Source organism: Piliocolobus tephrosceles, chromosome 13 (assembly GCF_002776525.5).
Source record: "Piliocolobus tephrosceles isolate RC106 chromosome 13, ASM277652v3, whole genome shotgun sequence".
In the NCBI taxonomy this organism is placed as follows: Eukaryota; Metazoa; Chordata; class Mammalia; order Primates; family Cercopithecidae; genus Piliocolobus; species Piliocolobus tephrosceles.
The window spans coordinates 49,359,751-49,375,103 of record NC_045446.1 but is presented as its reverse complement, the minus strand read 5'-3'; the positions used below and the strand labels follow the sequence as shown (position 1 = coordinate 49,375,103).

Genomic DNA, 15,353 nt, shown 5'->3' with positions numbered 1-15,353 from the left:
CTATACCCTGGACAAACAGGTCCGTCCTGCCTCGACCAATGAGCAGGATTCCAGTCACTTTGTGATTCCCACTCATCTTGTATCTTCATGCAGTCTTTAGGTGTCTGGAAGGACAGAAAGAAACAGAAAATTTGGATGTCTCTAGGTCACTCTCCTGCTCCTATGGCTGAGTTTTCAGTGCATTCCCATGATTCTGTTTAATTATTACAATTCAGCAACCAACTGTACCTCCTTTTCCTTAAAATTAGACACATAAAACAAAACAAAAAAAACCTCACTAAAAATCAAACCTAAGAAGAGCAGACTAGCACCAGTGATATATGATGGGCCTTTGTATATTAGCCTGTGTCCTTTAGATATTTGCCTAAAAACCACCACTGGTGCTTTTCCAATAATCGGTAGGAGAATATTGCCCATAAATTGGGTATGATGCTTACTGTACACTTTGGGTTCTTTAACTGCAGGAGTTCTACTATGGTTTGATTGTGTCCCCCAAGGTTCATATGCTGGAAACATAATCCCCAGTGCAACTCTGTTGAGAGCCGGGACCTTTAAGAGGTGATTAGGTCATGAGGGCTCTGCGTCCATGAATAGATTAATACTGTTATTTTGGGTGTGGGTTAGATATCTTGGGTGTGGGCTTTTGATAAAAAGATGAGTTCGGTTTTATGGCCCCCCAATCCTTTTATGCAAGATCTCTTGCCCTTCTGCCTTCCGCTACAGAATGACACAGCAAGTGGGCTCCTGAAACGTGGAATTCACAGCCTCTAGAACTGTAAGAAGTCAGTCTCAGGTATTTCATTATAGCAGCATAAAATAGACTAAGACAATTTCCATGCTCTTCCTCCCACTCCCTGGGAAGAATCTCAGCATTCGCCAGCCCCTTCTGTATCCAGACTCCCGGTGCATCAGCTCTGCTGCCCAGATGATGACCAGGCCAGGCCATCCTCATCACCGCTTGCATGCCCGCCCATGAGGAAAGTCTGGCTTCAGGCCCAGGCCCATTCCATTCCATGTAAAAACTAATTACCTATAAGTGCTTCCAGCAGCAATTTCTTTAGGGATGTGAAAGTGCTTTGATTAGATTGTTCTCTTGGCATCATTAAGTTTACAACAAGGGACGGGAAGTGGGTGATTTGGGGATGGAGACCTTCCTAAAGTGGGACTTGTGTTTGGGGCTGCTGGCCTCAGGGTGGGCTACTCCTGGGCCCATGATGGGAACTAACCTGGCCCTTTCACCAGCTTCTCCTCTTCTCCCCAGAGGCCCCAATGAGGGAGGCATGGGACAATGAGTGAGGAGGCCAGAATTGGAGTCCTGGCCCTGGCATTAACTTGCCATGTGGCCTGGGTAGTCTCATCTCCTCCCTGGGCCTCCATTTCCTCATCATTCAGCCCATACTTCATCAGTAAACTGCTGTGTGTTAAGCTTCAGCTGGATGCTGAGAACCTAGAAAGAATTTGGTATAGGAGCTGCCCTGAGGGCTCAAATCTACTTGGGGAATATGCATGTAACTGGATGAGACCATCTAACTTGATAGGTGTTCTAGCTGAGGTCAGACCACAGTGATGTGGCAATGGGGAGAACAGAGATGACCTCTTCTGGGTGAGGCAGGTGCATGCGTGTTCACAGAAGAAGTGACATTTGACCAGCTCTGTGAGGGGAGCAAGGAGGGAAAACAGGGAAAATGACCGCTTCAGCTTTAAGTGAATTGGGTTTGAGGTGCCGTGGAATATCCAGGCAAATTATGTTTGGAATTAAATATTAAATGATAAGATAGCAGTTTGGAATGTAGATGTGGATCTCAGAAAAGAGGGCTAGGTTTGGGGGTCATTGTAGTGAGTCACTGAGGCAACTTGTGTTTGGGGGCCTTTGTCTGATATGGAGTAAAGAGGTCTGACTGCAAAACCTGTTATATGCCAGTTGAGATGAATGCAAAGGAGGAGAGGCCAACAGAGCAAATGGTAAAAAGTGGTGAGCTAGGGAGGAGCCCAAAATGTGGCAATATAAAGTCTCAGCAGGAGATCAGGGCAAGATGGAGAGAACTGAATTCTCAGGAGCAGCAGAGGTTACAGAGAGGCCAAGTGAGAGAGGAACTGTGAGACTGAGATTTGCATCAGACAATTTCTCAAATCCTTTGTAAGCATATGATTTCTCTCTCCCCTCTCTCACTTTCTCTCTGTCTCACTCTCCATTTTCTTGTTGCTCTGTGTCTTTGCGTCTTCATCTCTATCTTTATTTCTGCTTCATCTCTGTGTCACTGCCCAGGTCAGCACCTATCACAATGTAGGTGCTCAGGAAATGGTTATTGAACTATGGAAATGCAGGGATAGTACTGATTTTCTCTTTATTCCCTTCTGAGGAGTTGCAATTGTTCATTGCATTGTTCCTAGTCAGTAATCAAAACAGAAATCACTCCCATTTTAAAAGTCCTGGTTCTGTGCTGCATGACTGAAGGATGTCTAAACAAGTGGTTAAACTTTGGGCCCCAATCCAAAGAGCCGAGGTGCTTGGTGTGGTCTCAGTCCCAAAAGAGTGTGCAGAAAGGAGTTCTGGAGAGAAGCCCTGTCAGGAGGCTGGGACAGGCAGAAGTGGGGTGAACCTAGGATTCAGGGCCCCAAGTCAAGGAGCCATCAGGTGGGGAGGGGAGGGAATGATGGTGCCACCATGTGGCAGGCACTATACATGCATTCTCTCATTTAATAATTCCAATGGTCCTCTGAAGTTGTTACTTTTAGCCACATTTTATAAGGAGAAAAAAACCTGTGAGATTGATATTATTCCTGTTTTACAGATAAAAGCTCAAAGTAGGTGTATTAGTCTGTTCTCACATTGCTGTAAGGACATACCCAAGACTGGGTAATTTATAAAGGAAAGAGGCTTAATTGACTCTCAGTTCCACAGGACTGGGGAGGTCTCAGGAAACTTACAATCATGGTGGAAGGGGGAACAAATACATCCTTTTTCATATGGCAGCAGCAAGGAGAAGTGCAGAGCAAAGCGGGGGTGAGGGGAAGCCCCTTATAAAATCATCAGATCTCATGAGAATTCACTCACTATCACAAGAACAGCATGACTCAATTTCCTCCCACCAGGTCCCTCTCATGACATGTGGGGATTACAGGAACTACAGTTCAAGGTGAGATCTGGGTGGGGACACAGCCAAACTATATCAGTAGCTAAGAAAATTGTTCAGCTAGTAAAGGATAGAGGCAGGATTCAGACCTGGATAGGCCTAACTCTAATGTCTGTGCATGTTCTGATGCTACAGGGATTGCCTCAGGTGCTGGGAAGCCTAGAACCCAGTGGTGTGGGGCGCTTGAGTGACCTCCTACTATGGTGAGCTGGGCTGTGCAAGAGCTGCTGAGAGGGTAATGAATATGAAGATCAACTTGCTGGCAGCAGACCAAGTGGCCGGTCAGCTGCATCAGAACCAAATGCTATTAAAATTTGGCCCCTATGAAAAGACAGTAAACAGGCAATTCATAGTAGAGGAGATCCAACTTGCAAAAAACAAAAGTCAAAACAAACCGAATCAAAGCAAAATAATGATATTAAAAGTCTTTCCACCTCATTAGTAAGTGGAGACATGCAGGTTAAAATACAATTTTTATAGCCATAAAATTGAAAAAAATTTTAAAATCTGTCAATAGCAAGTTTGGCAAGAATCTGGTGTTAAGTGTGATTACGTATTACTGGTGGGAATAAAAATTACTACTATCGTGTTGCAAAACACTTTGGCAATACCAATAAAGCTAAAGATGTGGAAACACTATGCCCTAGGAATTCCACTCCTAGATTGGGATCTCTGAAGAAACTGGCACATGTTCACCAGAAGACATTTAGAAGAATATTTATAGCAGCACTGTCCATTATAGCAAAAACTGGGAAGCCACTCAGACACCCATCGACGGGAGATTGCATAAATGAATTGAAATTGATTTATATAATGAAATACCATACAACAGTGAGAATAAATTGATCATAGCTACATGCAACAAAAAGCAGAGGTTTCATAAACAAATACTGACTGGAGAGAAAAGTAAATTGCTTTATTCAACATACCATTTATGTCAAGTACAAATCTTATAAAACTAACAGTGGATACATGCAATAAACATCTGAGGAAAACAAGGGAATAATATGCATAAAACTCAGAGTAATGGTCCATCCAGCAGGAGAAATCAGAGGTATGACATCATGAAAGGTATGCAGGTGACTTCTTGATTTTATTTCTAAGACTAGAATTTCTGGATATTAGGCATATACATCTACACCTACAGGTGTTCATTTTATTATTTGTTAAAACTTATTCTCTCTCTCTCTCTCTCTATATATATATAATATGTACATATATATCTATTTCCCTTTTGAAGGAATAATTAATGTTACCAAAAGAGATCTGAAGTGTATAAAACAAATTAAAAGGGAAGCAAGACAACAGGCAACTGGCAATTGTATAGACAACTCCACAGATCCTCTGGAAACCAAAGGACAGTGAAGGAATTGGGGTCTACATCAGGACGGGGTCACTTTCCTGGGGTCAATAATCGATTTAAGTTCTCATGTTGGCTGTTTCTCCAATGGTATCTTTTCCTATAATTGCCTTTACTTACAATAGCTCCTCCATCTACAATGCCATTCCTTTAGCTTTACTTGTCTAAAGTGTGTCCTTAAGTATTAGGTCAAATTTTACTTTATTGTATTTCCCACTTACTAAAGGCCTACTACATGCCAGACCTGGAGCAGCCAGGAGTTAACAAGTTGTGGTCCCCAGGCTTGCAGAGATGGCAGGGGAACAGGGGAGCAGACAAAGGAGCAGAGAATCACACAGTATTAGTGCTCTTCCGAATGGCTGGCACATAAAAGTCAGCTGTGGAGCTGTTAAAAAGCAGATTCTCAAGCCTCCCTGGCGATTCTGGTGGAATAGGTCTGGGTGGGGTACAGGAACTTGCTCTTAGGAAACTCTCACTGAATTTGATGCAGCTGGTCCACAGACCTCACTTGGAGAAACAGAGCCTGTTGGTGTGACAAATGTGACAATGACAGCAAAGGTACTTGGGCATGGGAGCCCCAAAGTGGGCCACGTCTCCCACCTGAGGCATGGACATTAAGTCAGGGTAGCCTCCAGGAGGCCCCTCTGTAAAGCATCTTCATTTGTAATTTGTAGATGTGAATCACCTCCCCCACTGCAGTGGACACTGTTCCCAGCACAAGGCTTGGCATGCAGTATATGTCAGGGATGTTTTATTCAGTGGGGTTTCAGAGCAGCAGTCTGGACTAGGGAGCAGGCCTGGCAGCCAGACCTTGGGTGGCAGCAGACCCTGGGGACCATCAACTCCTTGGCCTCTCTGGTATGTTCAGATTGGCCTATCTCCAAGCATGTGTTGGGGATTAGGGCAAGTTACTGGTTTGGGTCCGACTGGTATTCACATCTGAGCTGGGAACCAGGATAGCATCTGCAACCACGTTGAGATTAAGGAGACGGGATTGATAGAGACATTTCCCCACTAATGATCCTATAACTTCTTAGCAACGAGCTTGATCTGTGCTGGAAGGATGAAAGGGATGAAGGCCAGATGTGGTAAGAGGGTTCTTGTGTTGGCAATAGGGCTGCTTCCTGCTTCTAGCCCCTGCTTCCCTTCCCTTTTCTAGGCCCAAACAAGGCCCCTCTCTGAAGGCCTGTTAGTTAAACAGCTGGCATGAGTCCAGTTCTGCCAGGGACCACATGGCTGCTGTTTGTTCCCTTTTATTAAGCACATCCAGGTGAGTTTTATTGCGGACAGTTCCCTGGGCTCCTGTTTCCACATTTATCTCCTCTGAGTCTGAGATTGCCAAAGGCTTTCACAGCTAATGGACCTTACAGCTCCCAAGAGCCATTTAAGGGAGGCACAGAACTCAGTGGTGGTAATTAGTCAAACGAAATGCAGACCTCTGGAGGCCCACAGGAGCTGAGTGGCAGGAAGACGTAGGGACAGAAGCCTCAGGTCTGTGGCAGGTGTAGGGAATGAGCACAGGCTGCTCCTCACCCCACCTCTCCTGTTCTTCCCCTGCCTCATCCCTACCTCCCACTCCCAACCCGAGAAGGACTTGGTGCTTGGTGGCAGGGCCCCAGGCAGGCTGGTGCCCGGAGCATTTGAGGGGCTGCAGTAGCACTGCGGAGCTAATCTTGGCAAGCTCCTGCCCTCTTTTTCTCCAGCAAGTTTTGTGTACTGACCTTGATGGAGGCTGAGGTCTGAGCTCAGATGCCACTTCTTAGGAGGCAGCATAATATCCTGTTCAAAACCTGGGTTTTGACACCAGGAACATTTGAGTTTGAATGCCCAACCCACTGCTTTTAAAGTTCTTGATCTGGGGCAAGTCAATGAACCTTTCTGTGCCTCAGCTTTCTTGTCTGTAAAATGGGGATAATAATACTGACCTCAGAGGGTTATTGTAAGGAATAGATTGTATAATAACATGTGCACCCTATAGAATGGTGCCTGGCACACTGTAAGCACATGCTCAGCAGAAGCTGTTATCATACCAAAAGCAGGTCTGATCCAGGCAGAGGTTGGAAACATGTTCTTATCTGGCACTAATGTCCCACCGGTTTCAGGTTTGCTCCTTACTGGTTGGACACAGAAAGCAAGGCCTCCAGGGAAGCAGCCCCATTTCTATCGGGGAGGATGGTGGAGGACAAGATGGGGAAGGAAATACTAAGCTCATCCTGTTGCTAAATATGAGGAAGAAACCAACATTTCTTGAGCATCTCTTCTAGATCAGGCATTGCCTGCTTTATCTCTTCAATCCCACAACACCCTGTTGAAGGGTGATGAAACAGAATCTCAGAGAGGCTAAGTGACTAATGCCAAGTTGCATAGCAAGGAAGAGGGGTCCAGGATTAGAGGTCGGGGATGTGAGATTTCTAAGTGACTATTCTTTCTATGACAATTTGCTGTGGTTGATGACCAGTGTCCTGCCTCTGGACACTTGACTTGATGTCTGCTCTCTAGGAGGCCCATGGAAGGTTACTGATCTCTGCTGGACTCAAAGGAGAGGCCTCTAGGTGCCAGAATTTGAGTCATTCTGAGGGCCTTGTCACTGGATTGTCCCTGGCTCCACTTGGGGTCCTGGGCTGTTCTGGGAAGCCAGAGCTGGCTTCCATGTAGGGGGCGCTGAATCTGTCTCATTAATGTCGTGGGCAGTGGTGTTCACCCAGGATGCACAGGGGAGCTCCCTCTCTTCATCTGCAGGTGGATGGCGTTCTGTGCTTGGCCGACATCCTGACTGACGACAGCCACTCAGAGGCCACACGGGCTGAGGCTGCGGCTGTGGTGGCCCAGGTCACCTCCCCACACCTGCCTGTCACCCAGCACCTCAGTAGCTTCATGGAGAGCATGGAGGAGATCGTGACAGCCCTCGTCAGTGAGTCACCCTGGGCAGTGGGACCACTAGGAGAGAGGGCCTTGGCACAATTGTCTTCAGGAATAGCCAGGAAGGCCTTCCCATCTGCCACTCATTGCACCCCAAATATCTCCTGCATAGATGATCACATTTGCTGAAATCCCACCATTAATGGATCTGAATTAGGCTTTGATGAGCTCTGTTGTCAAGAGTTTCCTGTTAAAATGTGTGTGGCCCTCTGAGAAGCAACCTGAATTATTGTCAGTTTGGGATTCAATGGCCTTTCAGAAGGGAGTCCAGGACAAGCCCCAGAAAGGAGTGGTGCCTCAAGTTTTGAGGTTCAGATACTCAGATTGAGAGACTCTGATAGGCATTTTTCCTAAAGTCTCAGTCCTTGTGCCCAGTGACTATGAGAGTAATGACTGGGGAAAATGGTTTCTCAGAGAGCACCAGCCCACCACAACCTGCTGCCTGAAAATCCCACCATTGGTCTCACATCATGGGGCCTTGAAAGTTTTGACTCCTCTAGGTTCCCCTATTCAAACATATGTACCCCTGGCAGGAGAATCATAGATCTGTATCTGAAATATGCTCTTTTCTTAGTTTTCGTTTGCTAAATTATAGAAACTAAAAGGGCCAGTCTGGATAACAATCCCCAGGAAATTTTTTGTGACCCACCTATTTCTTTTAAAAGTGCTAGTGCTAGTAGTGGTCTGTGTTTCTATTTCTCTGTCACTCTCTTTATATCTATATCTAATTGAAATGGAATGAAATTTAATTTCATCAGAAAATTTAGGATTAGCTCTTGGAGTGACCATGTCAGGTCACTGAAATAGCACGAACTTAGGGGCAACATAGAACATTGGGCTAGGAGTCAGAACCCTGGGTTTGGACTCAGGCTTTTCACTTATCCATTCAAGTGGCTATGTGCAGCAAGCCTGTGGCGGTGCTGTGTGAGATCCCGCCACTCACTTCTTACCATGTCACATTGTAAAACCCACTTCACAGTTTTCCTAATATAAACAAGACATTGCAACTCATTTCTCTCAAGGGTCCTTCTAACTCCAGAATTTGGAGATCTGCAAGTACTTTGCACATAGGAGACATCAGTTAAGTTGACTTTATGGTTGATTCTAGTCATGGGGGCAGTGGTACTCACAGGTCAGGCTGGGAGGAATCAATTTGCCAATGTCCACATTTATTCAAAATTGAGAAAACATGGAAGCCCCTTGTTGAACGTCTTGGCTCGGGGGAGCTCAAGAGACCCTACAGTTCCAAGCATACTCTCTGGGTGAAGAAATCTAAGCCTAGAGGGGTTAAGTTACTTTCTCAAGGCCACACAACAGCACTAGGACTCACTTAGTCCAGGAGTCTCATATTCAACATCCACCAGAGCCCAGTAAGAAACGTAAATGAGTTGAAGAGAGCCAGGTGGAAGAATAAAGGTGTTTGAGTCCTGTGTCAAATTGAAAAGTCCATGCACTGTCTAAAGGGGTAGTCACTGGTAAATTTCAGTTGATTGTTACCACGTAGGAAAGGCACAGACTTTTAAAGATGAGACAAAAATTGTAAACTTCATAGAAAATTTCTCAATTTATAAACATTACCAAATAAATGAAAGTACATATAGTCAAAGTGACCTTTCACTATTGTCATATATTCATTCCTGCTTCACTGCCCAGGCTGGGTTTCTCCCTGGAGCCAAGGAATCTTCCTATTTATTTCATCCTGATGAAGACGCATTGTATAGTCCACTCTGAGATTCAGCAGATATCTTCTGGGCAGGAAGCCAGAGCTCTGTTCTTTGGTGGGAAATAGCCCTCCAACTTCTTGCCATTCCCTGGAAACATTTATAAATGAGTCACTGGACTCCTCAATTTAATCTTCCTAACACATCCCAGGTGACTCAGACTGTAGTTCAAATAAATGTGCAGCAAAATTAAAAGGCACTTATTTGGTTGTGTTAATAATTGCTGTGTCAGCAGCAATAGCAACTGAATGAGAATGAGGGGGAGTGTTAGGACCTAGAAGGAATCTTACAGCAAAATGGGCCGATGAGCTCTGTAGACTCACCCAAAACCTTGGATGTAGGGAGGTGGCCTGGAGGGGGCTGGGGACTCTAGTGATTTCCCCAAAATCAGAGGATAGGGCAATCATTGGATAAAGGAAATCAGAGTTCTTAATACCTTGGCTAATCTGTTGTTCCAGTCCTGGGTGGTTGGATCAAGAGTTTGAATTATCTAATGGTCAAACCTGGGCTGTGGGGAGCAACGTTGCCCAGAGGGAGGCATTACCTTCCTGATAGAACCAAAACGCACATCTGTGGAAGCATTGCTGGGAATGAGTCAAAGAGGCTGAGAGACCAGAAGCAACTTGGAGTGTAGAAAGAATGGCGACTTCGGAGTCAGGCAGACCTGGATTTGATTCTAGCCTCAAAGAGTTACTTACTGGCCATAAGACCAGGGGCAAATCGCTTAACATTTCAATCCTCAATTTCTTTATTTACAAAATAGTGATAAAAATGTGATTGTTATAAGGATTAAATGATGTAATGAAGTAAAAAATATGTACAGCAGTGAGTAACACTCAATAAATGGTAGCTGCTGCTACTACTAGCTTCTCTAAGATTCAGCTAGTTGTAAATGTGGACAATCATTTTCTAATTTGAGGGTATTCAGAATTTAATGGCACAGTGCAAGGCCCACTGCAGGTGTTAGACTAATGTTATTGGTAGAAAAAGGGTTTTACTACTAAAACTAAAAGGTAGGGATCAGAGTGTGCATTCACAGGTAGGTACCAAGAGGTGGCAGTTGCATCAGAACCTGGAAGTATAGACTGTCTGGAGGCAAGAACTAGGGACCAGGATAGAAGATAGCTCAATTTTGTCTCCCAAACTTTCTTTCTCTCCTGGGACTCTTTTTCTGAAGTATGGCCTTGCCTGCTGTGGTTTTGTAGAGGTGTTATCAGTAGGAGAGGGACTGGACTGGAGAAGTACCTTGATTCGTAGTCAAGTTGGAGCTGAGGGCCAGATGTCAGGTCCACTGAAATGGGGGAAGCACCATGGATAGAGCCCATCTATGCCTCCTCTTTTGGTGGGCGTCCATTCCAGGTTCTGTGGAGCCCATGGGGGATGTGTCAGGTGGTGGAAGGATGAGGTCACTCTGCTCCTTAAAGGCCCTAAGTACAATTACAGATGGTAAATGGGGGAATTTGGTAGGGCTAAGCTAGGACCACTAGGATTAGAGATAAAGAGCCTGACATTCAGAAACTTGGTATAGGACTTTCTTGCTGCCAGATGACCCTTATCCTGGAACTGAAAGGAAGCACCGAAGCTCTGTTGATGGCAGCTGGAGGGGTATAGTCTCTCTGTTTCACCTTTAGTCTCTTCCTTAAGGCAAGCTTAGCAGCAGGCTAGTGTGCATTACCGGAGACACAAATGGACTGGGAGCTCCTTCCCAACTCACAGGCTTTATATCTCTTTTTCCTTTGGTCTAGAATATTCTGTTTCCCCAAGTATTTTTATGACTGGCCCATTTCTTCCCTTAAGGTCTCAGCTGTAAAGTCACATTCTTAGGGACACCTTTTGTTGCACACCTCAGCAGACCGCTAGTTATTCTCTCTTAGCACTTGTTTATTTTCTCCCTCATGTTTCTCAGACTTTATAATTATGTATAGTAATTTTTTTAAAGTTTATTTTCTCTTGCCCACTAGTAGAGTGTGAGCTCAACAAGGGCAAGGACCTGACCTGTTTTGTTCACTATGCCATCCCAAGACCCCAGTGGTGCCTGACACATAGTTTTCATTCAATAAATACTTATTGGATGAAGGAGTGAGTAGAGTTACACACCAGGTTTCAAATCCCATTTGCCACCTGTGTAGACAGATACTGTTCCCTCTTAGTAGCCACTTTCCTCATTTGTAAAATGGCTATTATAACACCTGCTCAAAAGATCTCCCAGAGCTACTGTGGGAACCAAATGAGACAACCGATATGAAAACACTTGGCACGGAAGTTATTTTCTTTCTTGTTGCCATCCAGAACTGTGCCAAGAGGCCTCATCAGGGGAAGTCTTCCTGCTGGCCTCTGCGGCCCTTGCCAACATCACGTTCTTTGACACAATGGCCTGCGAGATGCTCCTGCAGCTGAACGCCATCCGTGTCCTCCTGGAAGCCTGCAGTGACAAGCAGAGAGTGGATACACCTTACACTCGGGACCAGGTAAGATGCCCAGAAGGCACTGAGCCCAGGGCTCATGGCCATGGAGACAGAGGTTAGGAGGCCAGCGCTTAGTTTCTGAGGCAGGGGAGAGAGCATGGGGGTACTGTTAGTTTTGCATGCTATAGGAAGGTAAATATTCTCCACATTTCTCATTGACTTTGAAGCCTCTTTTTGAGACCTCCTACCCCCTTTATCCATCCCATTATGAGTTTTACATGCTGCAGGAAGGTAAAGGAATATGTTTTCCATGTCTCTCATTGACCTTGACGCCTCTCTATGAGATCTCCTACCTGCTTTGCCCATCCCAGCCACTATAGGGCCTTCCTCAATCTCTGTTCAGATTGCCTGTTCTTGGAGACAGAAAGACCCACAGAAGGTGCCTAGACATCCTCTGAAGGTCTGTGTCTGGTCATGTTGGTGGCCATATGACACTGAACCCTATAGTGAACTGCTTCCCTCTTTACCTCTATGAGAAACGGGGGTTTGGAGCAGAACCTTCATTCGGGGCCTCAGCCTCTACATCAGTCATAATTTTCTTTGTATATTTGAGCTCCGTGAAAGGTTTTCTTTGGTAGAAAAGGGGTTTTACTACTAAAAGTGTTCGAAGACATAGAATGGGGGTATTTTAAAGGCTCTTTGAACTCTGATGTTCTAGAATTTTATCCCATTTCACCTCTGGCCACACTTGGCCTCCCACATCACCACCAAGCAGTAGGGGTGGTAGATTAGGTGGTCTGTAAATTCCTCCCAGTACCTGAGCTCTAAGTTACATGATCCTCACATCCTCAACTCAGCTTATCCCTGTCTGCATTTTAGCCCCCACAGCATCACCCCTTCCAGCCTTATCTCTTAACTGAAGCTGCTTTGGTTTCTGTCCCATGCCAGCAGCTCCAGGAAGGCCTTCTCTGATGGTTTTGGCTCTCTGGAATTGCCTCCTTTTCTTAGAATTCATGCCTCACAATGCAGTGTTGACTTATCTAATGACATTTATTCCTCTTAATTATTTCATGTGATTTTCTTCCTCTGAGGGCATGATCCATGTTCTGTATTTCCATAGGATTTTTTAAGGCCTCTAGCGTAGAGCTGGTGCCTTTGGTGAAGTTCCCCGAACTTCGTCAGTTATTTCTTATCCTTAGAATCACCTGTAAAAGGGCAGCTGACTATAGAAGCTCCTGTTTGGAGAGAATTTTCTAGTATCTAAGCATTTGTATATGAGGGTTCTAAACATACTGTGACACTGGTGATATTTGCCCCATTTTATAGATAAGAATATTTTGGCTCAAGAGGATGTCCCCAAAATTAAATGGTTGGCAGGCAGCTAGCTACCATTTAAATGAGGATTAAATTTAAATCCTGACTTAGACCTTGATCTTTGACTCTCATCTGCTGTTATCTTTGAAGAAAGGAGCTGGTGCTGCTGTTGAACCACAGACTGAGTGTTGGTCCTGCCTGGGCCATGTATCAACTGAGTGACATTGAGCAAGTCAAAGGCTCTTGGTTGTTGGATTTTCACATCTATTAATTAGGACATTAATGTCTACATTGCAGGGTTATTGTTAGGGTGAGTGTAATAAGACATGCAAGGACCTGATATAAGGCTTAGCCCGTACTGAGTTCTTAATAAATGGTGAATACCATTACTTTTTAAACCTGATGCTCCAAAGAAGAGCATGAGTAGTGAATTATCCAAAATCCTCAACTTGGCCCTCCAGACTATGTATGATATGTATGATTCCAGACTTCCTTTCCAGTCTAATCTTATTAACTTCTAAGAGTTGGAGAAGTCCCCATAGAGACAAGGTGTGACAGTAACAGATAGAGTGGTGGTACCCTGGTTGGCTATTGGCCTGATTGACTCCTGAGGGAGACATGCCCCATGTCTACCCTTGGTAGTCGGGAGGGAGACAGGAGGGCCTACCCTTTGTGATCTGCCTTACTCATGCTCTTGTTCTCTTCAGATAGATACCTCCAGTTGCTGGGTCTCTCATCTACCTGACATAATTTTAGGTGCCTTCACCTTCAAGTGCCTCTCCTGTGGCTGACTCTAGTCATTTCATACAAGATCCAGTAGTGAGGCAATAAGACAAGGAATTCTGGATTCAGACAACCTGAGTTTGAAGCTTTTTTGCTATTAATAATCACGTCACCTTGGGCAATTCACTCTGAGTCTCACTTTCTTAATTTGCAAAATGGAAACAAATAATACATATTTTACAAAGTTGAAATAAGAATTAAATAAATGAATAAATATAAACTCTTGGTACAGACTCTGGCACATAGAAGCTATTAAATCAATGGAAGCCACTGTCAATGTTATTACAATTGGCCTTTGAATGTGTGGCACACAGCATTGAATGGAAACCTCCAGAGAGGAGTTCCTTCATCTGTAAAATGGGCATGACTTCTTCCATCTTGGACGTCCTGTGTCTCTATGTGTAGAAGTCCCCTTCTTATCACAAGGAATGACTAGCCCCCTCTTGAAGCCTCACTGAGTCCTATGAAAAGGAGATCAGGGTGAGGAGAGAATGTGGCCACGCTGCCAGCAGATAGTTCTCTCTGCACCTAGAGTCAGCACCTTTTCATGTTACTCCACTGTCTGAGCCAGGCACGTCCCCCACTGTCCTCAGGATGGCTTCACCTTCTGCCCTGGCTCAGAACAACCACTTAGCTAGTGAAAGTGCACCCATTAAAGAAACAAATGGCTCTTTCCTGTGGCAGTGGGAGGATTAAGGTGATCAGAGGGCTCTCTGTAATGAAGACAAAGAAGATGAATTAGGTTTTGAAGTGCTCACCACCCCCTGAAATACTTAGGAGATTAAATGCCCCATGAGGCTTCCGGTAATGAATCTGCCAATGACGCCAATGCTGTGTGGAACCTCTTGGTCTTGGATCTATACAGACCACCTCTGTTTGGACAATGAGAACCCATCCATCATCTTGGCAAGCCAGGTCCACTTAATTTGTTCAACAGAAGCCTCGTTGCGTATGCCTATCCTGTAGCCACCCTTGGGGTGTGGATGTTGGTGAGGGCAGCCTTGGACATTGGCTCTTCTATCCCCTTTGGCTAATCTACAAGAAGGTGGCATGGGCTGCAGCTGATATGGTCAGCCATTGAAAAGTCTGACAAGCAACCTGGATAGTCCTATGCTTTCATGCCTAGGAAGTATTTTCCAGGAGCCATACTGTCCATGGAATCCAGCAACAGATCTGACAGGGGGAGATAGGAAAGGGGCTACCTCCAAATGTGTTGGTGAACTTCTGCCCTATCTGTCAAGCAGCAATAATCTAGGATGGAAGAGACCTGATTATCTTGTCTGATATATAATAGAGATTTTTACTGAGCCTGACTTTTTGTGGCCTTCAGGAATTAACTGCTTTCATAAGGGCAGGAGTGCTAGTATATAATTCCCACAATAATACCTCATCTGTTTGGCATTTGAGAATGACTAGATTTTGTAACATTTCTGGGACCTCACTGTGAATACCATTTATCAGGAAATGCCAGTCACTAGGGGTTTCGTTTTTGACTCACATCTCAAAATCTCTGTATAGTTTATAAAGCTCTGTTGTGTACATATGTGACATATTAGAAACAGCACAGGTTTTTAGTTCAGACAGATTTGAGTTCACATTCTGGTTCTGCCATTTCCCAGCTATGTGACAGTAGAAAAATCACTTTACCTCTCTGAGCCACAATTTCCTCATCTGTGTAAATGGGAATAATGACATTTGCTCCCTCCCTCATGTCATT

At 44.8% G+C, this 15,353-nt stretch overlaps 1 protein-coding gene across 2 annotated transcripts in view; it reads left to right on the top strand.

Moving 5' to 3' along the window:
• The window catches only part of INSC (INSC spindle orientation adaptor protein), a 133,787-nt gene that overhangs the window by 101,572 nt on the left and 16,862 nt on the right, over window positions 1-15,353 (top strand). For both annotated transcript variants that reach the window (XM_023230864.2, XM_023230865.3), the window contains exons 8-9: window positions 7,234-7,405; window positions 11,424-11,602. In XM_023230864.2, the coding sequence (XP_023086632.2) occupies window positions 7,234-7,405; window positions 11,424-11,602 (351 nt within the window). The remainder of the gene's footprint in view (window positions 1-7,233; window positions 7,406-11,423; window positions 11,603-15,353) is intronic.